The sequence below is a fragment of the Podarcis erhardii genome (assembly GCF_964252035.2).
Source record: "Podarcis erhardii genome assembly, chromosome: 2".
In the NCBI taxonomy this organism is placed as follows: domain Eukaryota; kingdom Metazoa; phylum Chordata; class Lepidosauria; order Squamata; family Lacertidae; genus Podarcis; species Podarcis erhardii.
The window spans coordinates 3,914,693-3,927,356 of NC_138498.1; the positions used below are offsets into that span (position 1 = coordinate 3,914,693).

Sequence of the window (12,664 nt, forward strand, 5' to 3'; positions counted from 1 at the left end):
TGGATTGTTGCTTTTAAAAAAATATTTATAAAATAATAATAATAATAATAATAATAATAATAATAATAATAATAATAATAATAATGTCTCTTCTTCTCCTCCTCCTCCTCCTCCTTCTTCTTCTTCTTCTTCTTCTTCTTCTTCTTCGCTAGTCCTAAGCCAGGATATCCCCCACATCTTTGCCCTGACACTCTTTGAGGATTACATTTATTGGACGGACTGGGAGACCAAATCCATCAACCGGGCCCACAAGACCACAGGCACCAACAAATCTGTGTTGATCAGCACCCTGCACAGGCCAATGGATATCCACATCTTCCACTCCTACAGGCAGCCAGATGGTGAGTGACATGCTCCATCCACGGTGTGAAAGTCACTGTTTGCAGGGAGCAGAGTTCAGTTACCACACAATGTGGCACAGCACAGATGCATTCAGAGCAGAGTGCCAGGCTCATCATCTACCAGGACCAAATGGTGTAAGCGAGGCAAATTAGGGGTAATAAAAGCCACAGGCAGAGCTTTTTGTATTGCTAAGGCCTGAGAGCAAGTCTGACCAGATAAGTTTTTTAAGAGGGCAGGCTGCTTAGGTGGCTTCTTTGGAGATCTGGAAAGTTACTCTGTACTCCCCTTCAGCTTGGGCACAGGTTCAAAGTCTTACTGTGGGCTTAAGCCCTGACACCATGGAGAAAGTGGGCTACTGGGGTAGCTCTCTCTGTTACATTTGCTAGCAAAATGCTGTTATGGATCTTTGCAACCCTCCACCAATCCTACATGATGCCTTGTTGAAAGAGAACCCCACTCCTTAATGAGCCTGCCCCTGGCAAACCCAACACTCAGCTTGTTGAGTCTAGGAGAGAGGGAGGGCCTAGGCATGGTGCTTATATCTGACTAGCTCCTCAGCTGGAGGGCAGGGTGTGGCAGGGTGAGGATGAGAGATGGCAGTGTTATTGAGTCTTGACCCCCTGCAGTAGCTGATTGGGTCTGCAGTGGGTGCCTTCTCCCTCCTCAAGTGGAGAGCTGCTGGTGGTACTTACTTAGGATACGTGCACAAGAAAGTGGTCCTCCATCCATTTCCACACTTGACAGCAGAGCATGAGTAACTTCTATTGCTGTAACCTGCGCCTCTTTTCTTTTACCCGTCCAGTTCCGGACCATCCCTGCAAAGTCAACAACAGTGGTTGCAGCAACCTGTGCCTGCTGTCTCCAGGAGGTGGCTTCAGGTGTGCCTGCCCTACCAACTTCTACCTGGGTGCCGATGGCAAGACCTGCATCTCCAACTGCACAGCAAGCCAGGTAATTGGAGCAGCACATAAACATTGGGATGTGCCCTCTCCCATCACCATTTGGTTGCTTTGTCAAGGGACTATCACCATCCTGCAGCAACGTCTGCCGGCCAGATCAAAGCCCTCCACTCCCTGTGTTGGGCAGCATCAAATTGGGTCTTGTGGCTGGTGCTTGCCATTAAATCCATCTGATCCAGAGTAAGGCGAGATGCTCTTTTTTAAACCAGCCTCACTCGGTTCTCCAGATACTGAGGTTACATGTTTATCTTTTGGAGAGACCTGTGTAAGCCAAAGTATATATGAGGGGTGGTTGGAAAATGAGGGCGGCTCTACTGCTGCCGCTCACCTGGATCAGTTTCACAGCTGTGGCATGGAAGATGTGATGGGCTGGGGTTTGCTCTGATGGAACAGGGAGAGGCTACAGGGGATGCTCTTCTCCCCACTGCTGATGTCTTGCCTCAGCTTCACGACTTTTTCTTCTTAACCAACAGTTTGTCTGCAAGAACGACAAGTGCATCCCTTTCTGGTGGAAATGCGACACAGAGGATGATTGTGGGGACCGTTCTGATGAGCCGGATAACTGCCGTGAGTGAACAGTTTGGAGAAAGCCCCATGGGTTGGAGAAAATGTTGGTTTTTAAAAAATAAAAATCACAAGGACTGATTGAATATCGTCCTGGCAGAACATTGGGACATGCAGGGAAAATGGCCACAAAGCAGGTTTACAGCATTGCAAGGGGTAAATTTGTGGTTTGAAGCCAGTGTTGGCCAGTGTGGTGTAGGGGTTCAAGTCTTGGACTAGGACCTGTGGGACCAGGGTTCAAATCCCCACTTGGCCATGAAACTCACTTGGGCCACTCACTGCCTCTCAGACCAGCCTATCTTGCAGGGTTAATTGGGGATTGAGATTGGGGAAGGGCAACCATGTATCCCACCTTGAGGAGGAATCTAGAGGAAATAAATACAAATAGTAAAAATATTTAGAGTAGATGCATTGAAATTAAGGAACATGGCTAACTTAGGTCCATTGATTTCATTGGACTTGCTTAGAGGAGAACTCAGTTGGATACAACCCTGTGTCTTGCATTTTGACCCTGGGGGCTTCTTTGGTAACCCTGAGGTTACCATTGCCTGGCTGGTGTTTTCTGGGTCTGCTTATCTAATCCCTTGGGGGAGTGTAGAAAAGGCAGCAGGCATGCTTGGGTCCACTGGGCAGTGTTCAGGCCCCTTCCATGCTGAGTCTTCCATGGCCCCCACTCTTCTTCCAGCAGCCTGTTACATCACTTTGAGGTGGGGTTGAGACATCCACAGCAGCTTCCATCCTTCCAGGTTTGTTTTGGTACGTGGAAACTTCCTTTAGGGACAGTTTGCCTGAAATTCCATTGGATGTCTCATGACTTCAAAAGCTCCCTAAAATCTCCACCCAGGGTTTTAAACCAGGGATGGGAAACCTGTAGCCCTAGTGGTGCAGCAATAAAACTGCTAGCACATTTGCAAAGCTTATGCGGGGTCCAAAATGTATGGTTTCAGATTGGATGGGGTTCTGCGTGTTAAGATTCCTGCATTGCATGGGGCTGAACTAAATGACCCTTTGGGTCCCTACAGTTCTGTGACATATGGGGGGGGGCACAGCACCTATCATCCTTTGCCATTGGCTATGCTAGCTTGGGTTGATGGGAGTTGGAGCCCACCCCTGCTTCAATTGCATACATGATCTGATTATATTTGCCTTCCTAAGTATATTGTTCTCCTGCTTAGGTGCTGCACAGCACTGACCAGACAGTCCTGGCATATGAGAGATGTGCCGTAGGCCATAGTGGTTCTGAACTTATTCTGTGTTGAACATGCCACCTATATATTCCAGTTCAACCAGGCTGCTCTGTGCAAAAAGTATCAGCTCCCTGTGGCTAGTATGAAGCTTAATCCCTACTAGGTGGAAGAGAGAGAATTCCCTGGGCTAGATTTAGCCATTTTGCCAAACAGCAGTGGAGCCCTGCCAGATTAGGTTCCTTGGAGACCTGTATTAATTTGGGAGTGGACCAGTGTGGATGATGAGTTTGCTGCCTTCCTCTAGGACTCTTTAAAACATCTTTCCACTCCAGCTGTGGCAATTCTTCCCCCCACTTGTTACCAGCTATATAAAGTATTTGCAGATAAAGGAGCAGAGTCCTTGGCACCAAAGGAAGTTGCATGAGAGGGTTGGCTGGCTGGCATAGATGAAAGTGCAGTGTATGGGTCAGGGAGGCATCAGGCCCTTCAGTTTGGAGAAGGTGGTCCTGTGTCATAGAAAGGACATAGGAAGCTAGTACCAGATCAGACCATTTCCCCATCTGGCACCATATAGCCTACTCAGACTAGCAGCAACTCTCCTGCATCTTAGCCAGAGGTCTTTCTAACCACCTCCTACCTCATCCTTTTGCCTGTAGACACCAGGGATCAGAGCTGGCACCTTTTGCATGTTAAGCCTGTGCTCTGCCACTGAGTCTTTGGGTCCTTCTCCCAAGGTATCATTGTAATCCCATGTTCCCTTCTCCTAACAGCTGAATTCAAGTGTCGCCCAGGACAATTCCAGTGCTCAACAGGAATCTGCACCAACCCAGCCTTCATCTGTGATGGGGACAACGACTGCCAAGACAGCTCAGATGAGCACAACTGTGGTGAGTTGCCCAGACCAAAGCAAATGGTAAAGTTATTGTCCTGGCTTGTGTTTACACCATGGCAATGGAGGCTGTTAGGTGACAACAAGGATCTTTATTGAGCCAGAGTAGAAGTAAAGGCTCAGCAACAGGTGCTGGGTCACTTCAGCTGCAACACTTAGGCTGGGTGACAGGACGGGTGAGACCAGCTGGACTAGAATCAGGAGTCCCCCTGTGCCAAGGCTCCTCACCCAGTGCGACTGAACTGGTTGTGCTCCACTAAATCTGCCTCTGCCTTGTCCTGATACTGGGTTCAGTCGCACTGGGTGAGGAGTCTTGGGGGCAGCGCAGGGGGCTTCATAACTATGAAGTAGACTGCAAGGGGAGAGCATTGGATTTTGGTGTCCCACAGGCCCCCCCTTCCAAGGTCCACCACTGGGCGAGAAGGTCAGCGCAAGGAGGTCAAAATTGCATGGAAGCAACAGAGTTGTCCCAATGGCACACCCACCTGCCAAGCTTTTAAAGGCAAGGCAAGCCTTCTCACAAAAGTCCTTGCTGTGCGAGAATGCCAGGAATGCAGAGCCCTGCTTCTTATCAAGAGCAGCCGTGTCCTGGGAGAGTCTCCACCCACCATTTCGCCACCCTCTTGCTCCTCCTTGTCTGTCTTATTTAGTTGTCTCCTTCCTTTCCATAGAAGAGACTCAAGGGCAACCTCCAGAATTTGAGACAAAGCAATTAAAATACATGGTGCCTATTAAGAAAAGCTAAGGATTCAGAACCATAAAACACTAGAGATGGGCAAACCTTCCCAAGCTCTTCTTGGACTTTGAAATGATCAGATATCTATGTATCTATTTCTCTAAGCAAACCAGAGGGCTTTGAAATAATGACCCCCAATCCCTACCAGCCATCTCAGTCCTTCAAAAGCCAAAAGTGCTTCTAGCCAAGGCCCCTCCCCACCCCTAAAAATCCACCTTCTCTGTCCTTTCAAGAAGTAAAGATGGCAGGAGAAGCAGTGCCACTCATGGAGAGGGAAATGATCAAAGGGAGGTTTTCCCTTCTCTCCTTTTTTCTTTGTTGCTCTGATGCTCTACAAAACAGTGTTGAGGCACAAGGCCAAAGGAATCATGGGAGAGGTATTTCTTCCAAAACCTCCTGCAACTCTGGTAAATCTCATGAGACTTCCTGACAAAATCTGGTGTCTTAAGGCTAAAAAGTCTGGTCCTCACTCGTTTAAAAAGTGCTTTTGCTTTCTGCTTTCTTCCTGACAGAGGTGCATGTCTGCCTGCCCAGCCAGTTCAAATGTACCAACACCAATCGCTGTATCCCTGGCATCTTTCGGTGCAATGGGCAGGACAACTGCGGGGATGGAGAGGACGAGAAGGACTGTCGTAAGTCATGATTGGAACAGGGTCCTGCTTGGAGCAGGATGAGGGGCATCACTTTGCCCTCTGCGCTCTCTCTAGTTCAGGGGTGAAGAACCTGGGAAGCTTAAGAAATTAGGAATTTGCGCTGCGCTTCTGGATTCTGGCTCACATGGAGTGGAGAAATAGAGCTGGGTGCATACTGATTGCAGCTGATGAGCCACTGCAGTAGGGATTGGGAGCCTGTAGTCCTCAAGACCTGGAATTGTGGCTCTCCACATATTGTTGAACTTCAGGTTCCTCATTCCTACTTCGGTGGCCTGTCAAAAGAACAGATGTCCTTGTATGATCAGTACAATAAGCATTTATCTACTGGACTCCAGACCTATGGAATTTTTTATATATTTTGTGTTAAAAATGTACGTGATTCCATAAAAGGGTAACCAGATTTTCCCTGAGTTGAATTTTACAGCCTGCAATAATGGTCATGTGCTTATCGTCCATAATTCAGTTTGCTCAGGTGGTCATGGTGAGGGCAAAGAGTTATGAGGACCCTGAAGCCCTGATTTCTGGAAAGCCTGCTCAGTCCCTGCTCTGACTTCTGAAATTTCAAAACTCAGTTTAAAGAAAAGAAGAAAAGTGGGATTTTGTAGGGGTGGAATTACACACCTAGTGCGTAATTTGAATAGCACTTTGAATAGCAATGTTACAGTATATGTAGTATCCTGATTATTGTAAAGGTGTACCATCATCCTAGTGTTACAGCAGTAAAGCTGGCAGCCCATTTGCAGCATGGTTTCAGATTGGGTGGTGAACCACTTGTTGAGATTCCTGCATTTCAGGGGGTTGAACCAGATGACCTTTGGGGTCCCTTCCAACTCTACAATTCTACAATTCCATGATTCTACACAAGTCAGCCTTTGGTGTAGGAAGACTCCTACCTGCATTCAGCCCTAGAGCTCCCTCTTGACTTCTGTTTCTGTTGCAGCGGAAGTGACCTGTGCCCCAAACCAGTTCCAGTGTACCATCACCAAGCGCTGCATTCCGCGGGTGTGGGTGTGTGACCGCGACAATGACTGTGTGGATGGATCTGATGAACCCGCTAACTGCAGTAAGGAGCTACTGTGTCAAAGGCTTTTTGGCCTGGGAATGGGATGGCAGGGAGCAGGGTGGCTGATCCATGAGCCTGTAGCTTCTGGCTAGAAAGCCTCTGCCTCTCTGCTTTTGAGAAGATGATGGATTTGGTGCCCTCAGCTTAGCCAGCCATGTGTGCCAAAGATGTTATGGAAGTGCTGTTATGAAATCAGCAAATAAGCTTTCCAATTGCTTATTTGGTGTTAGAGCCTTGTGCAAATTGCATCCTAGGGCAAGGATTTGCTCCAAATTGGATCCATAACCAACACAATGTTCTCCAGATTCTGTTGGGCCCCAACTTCTATCAGCCCCAGCCAACGTGGCAAGAGTAAAGGATGATGGGATTTGTAGTCCATAGCATATGGAGGGTACCAGGTTGGGAAAAGCTGATGTAGAGCAATGGGCTGTACAGGCCTGTCCTACACCCTAGAACACATCCCAGAATCCTCGGCAGCATCACAGTGATTCCTTGGCCAACAAGTCAAATTTAGAAAGGATTTACTAGAACTCAAGTGTTTGAAAAGCAATAGCTGTACAACTTGATTGCTATTTAAGAGAAGGTGTCATTTTCTGGGATCTAAGTTCTACAACAGATTCTGTATTTGGTGCAAAGTTATTTACATGTGTACTCTCAAACAGCTTTTTATAAGAAAAGTAATTTTCTGTGCCTCCCCTGCCCTTATTTTTGTAACAAATGGTTGCAACAGTGACAATTTTACCTTTCCAACCTTTGAAATGTTTCTCTCTTCACCCTCCCAGCACAAATGAGATGTGGGCTGGATGAGTTCCGGTGCAAGGATTCAGGGCGGTGCATCCCAGCACGTTGGAAATGTGATGGGGAGGATGACTGCGGAGATGGGTCAGACGAGCCCAAGGAAGAATGTGGTGAGTTGTTGGTGCAGTCAACTGGCGAACTACACTGCACTAAGACAGAGAGTCTGGCTTGCTCCTTTTCCTATAGTTTATGAAAGGAGCTAGAAGTGGCACATTTGCCAGAGTCTTGGAGAGAGCCTGCGTAAGGGAAGCAGCACCTTTGTAACATGTGCAAATCAAAATAGGAAGTCCCAAGGTGCAGACCAGTTGCATCCCTTGTCCCCCTCCTGTCTTGTCAAAAAGGAAGTCAATCAAAAGAGGGACTCTAGAGATACTAGCCTTTTTGCCTAAGATGCACCCAGATTGTTCTAAGCCAAGTTCAGAGCTGCAGTCCAGATTGGTCCCTGCCAATCCACTTAGATTAAACAGGGGTTGCCAACTTGATGCCCTCCAGGCAGGGCTGTAGCTAGGAGGTGGTAAGGTGGGCCCCCACCAGGGGCACAGGTGATGGGGGCGCAAAATCGGCTAAAATATGTCCATCGATATAAATATTTATTATTGCCTCATAAGAAATGGTTTTAAATAGAGGGTGAATTGAATGGGTGGAGGGGGCAGGGTTGGAGGAGAGGCAGAAAGAAGAGCTAATCTGTCCGTGGCTGGGGGCGCAATCTGGACAGTTCTGCCAGGGGAGCAAGACTAGTGCACCCCTGACCATCGGCCTTGCAGGATGGAGTTGTCTTTGTGCTCAAGCTGCTCTAGGTACAAGAAGGCATCCAGAAGATGCCTTGTGAGCAAGGATAGCTATTTTTTTGATGGGCTTTATTTTTGATGCTGCTTTTACATTTACTGATGTCGTCCATTTCCTACCTTTTCTCTTCCCTATGTCACTTCCTTTGTTTTCAGATGAGCGAACTTGTGAGCCCTATCAGTTCCGCTGCAAGAACAACCGCTGTGTGCCGGGTCGCTGGCAGTGCGACTATGACAATGACTGTGGAGACAACTCTGACGAGGAGAGCTGTAGTATGTGCCCCCTTCAGCCCTTCACTGGGAGAGCAGAATGTTTGCATGTGGGGAGGGTGGCGGTCTTTTGACTTTTCCTGTGGGCTTGGTCCTTGTTGGATGGAGGAAATAAAACTAGCATTGCTTGTAGGAAGAGGACACTTAAATCTGGGTCTTCCTTTTCTATGAAAAGGATCATCCCATCAACGTATGGAAGCAGAAGATGGCCTTGAGGCTGGAATAAACTAGAGCATTCAATGGGGAACGTCCAAATGCTGCTGGACTCCAACTCCCATCATTCCCAGCAAGCAGAGTCGTGGGCAGTTATAATGGGAGTTGTGGTCAAAAAAATCTGGAGGGTCATAGGTTGCCCCCTCTGAATGATGAAATTTCAGAAAATACTGGCTGAATTTCAGGCCCAATAGTCCTGTCTATTCTGGTATAAATAACATTGAGAGGGAGGAGGCCAAGAATTCCACTAAAATGCCTTCAAATTGTGTGCCCTAAGCCCTGCCCAAGCCAACAACTATTTACCTTTCGGCACCAATTGTTGCAACCATCTCAGCCTATGGTAGCTGCTGGGGAAAGTCTGGCTTCCATGCAGCTTCCAAACCTGGAGTGAAGTGAGTGTGCAGACTCACTGGTGCAGGACTAAGCCCAGATAACCTTTTAGTTGCACCATCCTAAATTGTCTTCCTTGCCCTCTACTGTTTCAGAATGCTGGGCTGCTCTCAGCCCCTCCAACTTGTGAGGTCTTTTGGAGAAAGGTTTAGTTGGGGCTGAACTAGGAGGCACTTCCCCATTTTTTGAAGCATGATAGTTAACTCTTCTCACCCTACATCAGCAATGCTGGTTTTAAGTATGCCTTACCCTCTCTGATCCTAGCTAAAGTGAGAGGTGCATCAAACAATGGCCAGCCTTTGGCCATCTCCAAGCATGGGAGGGAGTTCATCAATTCCACAGTGCTTTACTGCCATCAGTTGGCTTCTCATCTGCACAGCATGAAAAAGGTGGTCCGAAAGAGAGCTAGCAAGTGATGGTGGGGGGAGAGAATCTCAGATAACTAACTGACCCATCATGTGATTCCAGCCCAGTCACTGAGATCTTTGACGGAGCTTCTGTTAGCTGCCCCCCCCCCCATGACTCAGTTGCATGTTTCATAACTTCTAAAAGCCATGCATTCTGTGTATTGGGCCCAAGCCTATGGAACTCCCTCCCAACTGAGGTTAGATGGGCCCCCTCCTAGCTGAGAATGCCTTGTTCCAGCAAACATTTTAAGGCAGTGTTTGGTTTTATGATAAGTTTTTATTACCTTCTTACCCCATTTTCTGTTGGCACCACTTAGCAGTGTAAATAATGAAGCAGTATATAAATGTCTTAAATAGAGATAAATTTAATGAACGAATGACTTAGTTGCAGTCATCCCAGGGAGGCCAAATGGCTCCTACTTTAAATCTCATTAGAAACCAAAAAGGCCTCCAGCAACAGATGGTGTTGTTCTGTTTTTAAGATTCACGATGGGTGCCCCACCTCCTCCCTTGCCACTCCCCCCCCCCCCCCGTAGACTCTAGACATGACTTTCTTTCAGGTTCTTTTGGTTTTTTATTTTATTTTACCATGTTGTGTAATTTGAGTTTGTGCCATTTCACTTCATCTTACGTTTTTCTCCATTTTCACACTGTCGTATCGGGGCTTGCAGAGGTAGGTTTCTGTCGAAAATATTTTTCCTTTCCCCTTTAAAACCTTAACCATGGTAGAAAGAAAGGCTGGGGTGGGCAGAGGTGGGAGGACCATAGTAGTATTGGGATTGCCATGTTATTTCCCATGTATTTCCCACTCCCCCCCCCCCAAAGTAATGGAATGGAGAGGGCTTCTCTGTGTGCTGCTTTGCTTGACTCCTGGCCATCCCTAAGGTCAAAGCAGGCTATAATAATGCCTTCTCTCATTTATCTGCTGTCTCTCTCCTATACCTCCCTTTGATGGATAGAGGTTTGCGAACTAGGACACACATCCACTCCAGTTGGGTGAAGTTAGTGTGCCCATCCAGTTTCTCCTTAGCAAGCCTTCCATTACCAATGGGAACTGGGTGGGGCTTCCCATGGCATCCCTTAGGGTGGTACCTTGTATGTCTAGATCACTAAAAAGCAGAGGCAGGAACAGGCAGGGTGCTGCCCTCTCAGTGCTGCTGCCACTTGCCACTTGGACCAGGCAGGCTGCGCAGTCACCCTGCCACGAGTGCACCCAGGCAGCCCTACCCTCAGTGCCACCCTGCCCCATCCCAGTAAGCAGGAGCAATGATGGTGTCGAGAGGGTGGTGACATGGCACTGCCCTACCACACTGGCCCTGCCTGAGCAAAAAGCAACAGCGTTAGAGGGAAGGCCATAACTCAGTGCTAGAGCACATGCTCTCTATGCAAAAAGTGCCGGGTTTAAAACCCAGCATCTCCTACACAAGCCTGGGAATGTCTCCTGCCTGATCCCCTGAAGAGCCACAACCAGAGAGTGCAAACCGTACCAAGCTCCTAGTATCAATAGTCTGACTCGGAATGAGGCAGTTTCCTGTGTTCGTAACACTTGTAATAACATTGATTGAAAATATATTCTGAGGGGCTGCCATCAAACAAGCAGATACCAAAAGCAAGCTTGCAGGAGAAATGGTCATCTGTGTGTCTCCTTCTCTCCCCTGGAGCATCTAAGTGAAACTCTGCATAGGTCATCTTCGTACAGCAAATTTCCCTGCTCTCCTAGTGACAGTCGCTTAAGTGGGGCAAGAAAAGGACCATGTAACTTGCAGCATGGCGATGCCACACAACACACATTGAGAATCTTTAGATGTTTGGGGAAATAGAGGCGGATCATAGAATTGTAGAGTTGGAAGGGACCACAAGGGTCATCTAGTCAAAGCCCCTGCTATGGAAGAACCTTTTTGCCCAATGGGGGGCTCAGACCCAGGACCCTGAGATCAAGAGTCTCATGTTCTGCCAACTGAGCTATTGCAGGTCTGCAAAGCTGCAAAAGCTGTGATCTAGAGGGTATAAATAAGGTTCCACTCTCCTCCTCCTCCTCCTCTCCCTGCTGCCTGCATCTGCAAAGCTGCTATGGGTGGTGGGAGGTAGGTAGGTAGGGATGCTTTTTGGCTGTCAAACAGAACTGCCTCATATTTTCCACTCCTGGGATTCCCAGTTGAGACAGAGTGGCTGGGAAGGTTGCCACTGTCTGCCAGAAGCTGCTTGTGTGGAGAATGGGGGTTTGATGTAGCCAGAAACCACTCATGTATCCCCTCTTCTTCTTCCCTCACCCCAAGTCCTTTGTGGCCTTTCCTGTGTTCTCTTCTTTGTCGCATTGAAGTCGAAAGACACTGGTTGGTTGGTTTGTTTGTTTGTTTGAATAATAATATTTCCAGAGATGCCCTGGGAATAATAGACAGCAGTGTTTAATCCTTGACTTAACAGAAGATGCTCCTGTGCTCCCTGAAACCTTCCATCTCACCTGCTCATGTGCTCTTTCTGCCTACAGAACCCAGGCCTTGCTCTGAAAGCGAGTTCTCTTGCGCCAATGGGCGCTGCATTGCAGGCCGCTGGAAGTGTGATGGGGACCATGACTGTGCTGATGGCTCTGATGAGGTAAGGAGCAAGTCAGGTGCAAAGTGTTAAGCAATCAGAGAACACCAGAATTTGCCTGCTTTCATTTCTTGTAGGAGCAAACTTGGGAGCAGGTTAACTCTAGGAAAGGTGTGGGGAACTTCATTTGAATGCTGGTGAAGTGTTGCTGTAAATAGGCAGGGAGGGGGCATGGAGGGTATAAGAACTCTTACAGTGAAAAACATGGAATGTTACTGGGTGTTTTAGGTATTCACTTATCCAAATAAGGCCTGCCTGGGATTTGGTAACCCTGTTTCCTTTGCTTTCTCCCCACAGAAAGAATGCAAACCTCGCTGTGATCAAGACCAGTTCCACTGCAAGAGCGGTCACTGTATCCCACTGCGATGGCGCTGCGACGCTGATGCCGACTGCATGGATGGCAGCGATGAAGAGGACTGCAGCACTGGAGGTAACGCCCTTCTTACTCCCTCTTCCTCAGAAGAGGATATCATGCTGGTTTCAACCGCTGTGTACCTGCGAAGCATCAGTGCTGTAACGAGCGCCAAGTAACAAGTTACAAGGGTGCTCTCATTTCCCCCAGACTGTATGCAGCCCTTGGCAAGCAGGTGCAGGGTTGCCTCCAGGCTTCAGAGGGCACTAGGCAACACTTCCTCTGTCCGTCATTGGACCCTGAGTGACACTAGTTGAAGGGACTATGGGATGTTAAAAGAGTGACTTGATCCAGGTGTTCGGAATGCTGGGCCAAACAAAATTTCCAAGGGGTCCCCTGCCAGCTGCCAAAGATGCCAGGTGCCGGCACCAGCCCCCCCGCCCCCCCGATCAGGTGGTATGTGC

General features: G+C 48.1%; 1 protein-coding gene across 5 annotated transcripts in view; it reads left to right on the forward strand.

Annotated features, from left to right (window-relative positions):
* The window catches only part of LRP1 (LDL receptor related protein 1), a 318,544-nt gene that overhangs the window by 281,853 nt on the left and 24,027 nt on the right, over positions 1–12,664 (forward strand). For all 5 annotated transcript variants that reach the window (XM_081851654.1, XM_081851656.1, XM_081851655.1 and 2 more), the window contains 10 exons: positions 153–341; positions 1,145–1,293; positions 1,775–1,868; positions 3,823–3,939; positions 5,190–5,309; positions 6,271–6,393; positions 7,176–7,301; positions 8,133–8,249; positions 11,745–11,851; positions 12,146–12,278. In XM_081851654.1, coding sequence (XP_081707780.1) covers positions 153–341; positions 1,145–1,293; positions 1,775–1,868; positions 3,823–3,939; positions 5,190–5,309; positions 6,271–6,393; positions 7,176–7,301; positions 8,133–8,249; positions 11,745–11,851; positions 12,146–12,278 — 1,275 coding nt within the window. The remainder of the gene's footprint in view (positions 1–152; positions 342–1,144; positions 1,294–1,774; positions 1,869–3,822; positions 3,940–5,189; positions 5,310–6,270; positions 6,394–7,175; positions 7,302–8,132; positions 8,250–11,744; positions 11,852–12,145; positions 12,279–12,664) is intronic.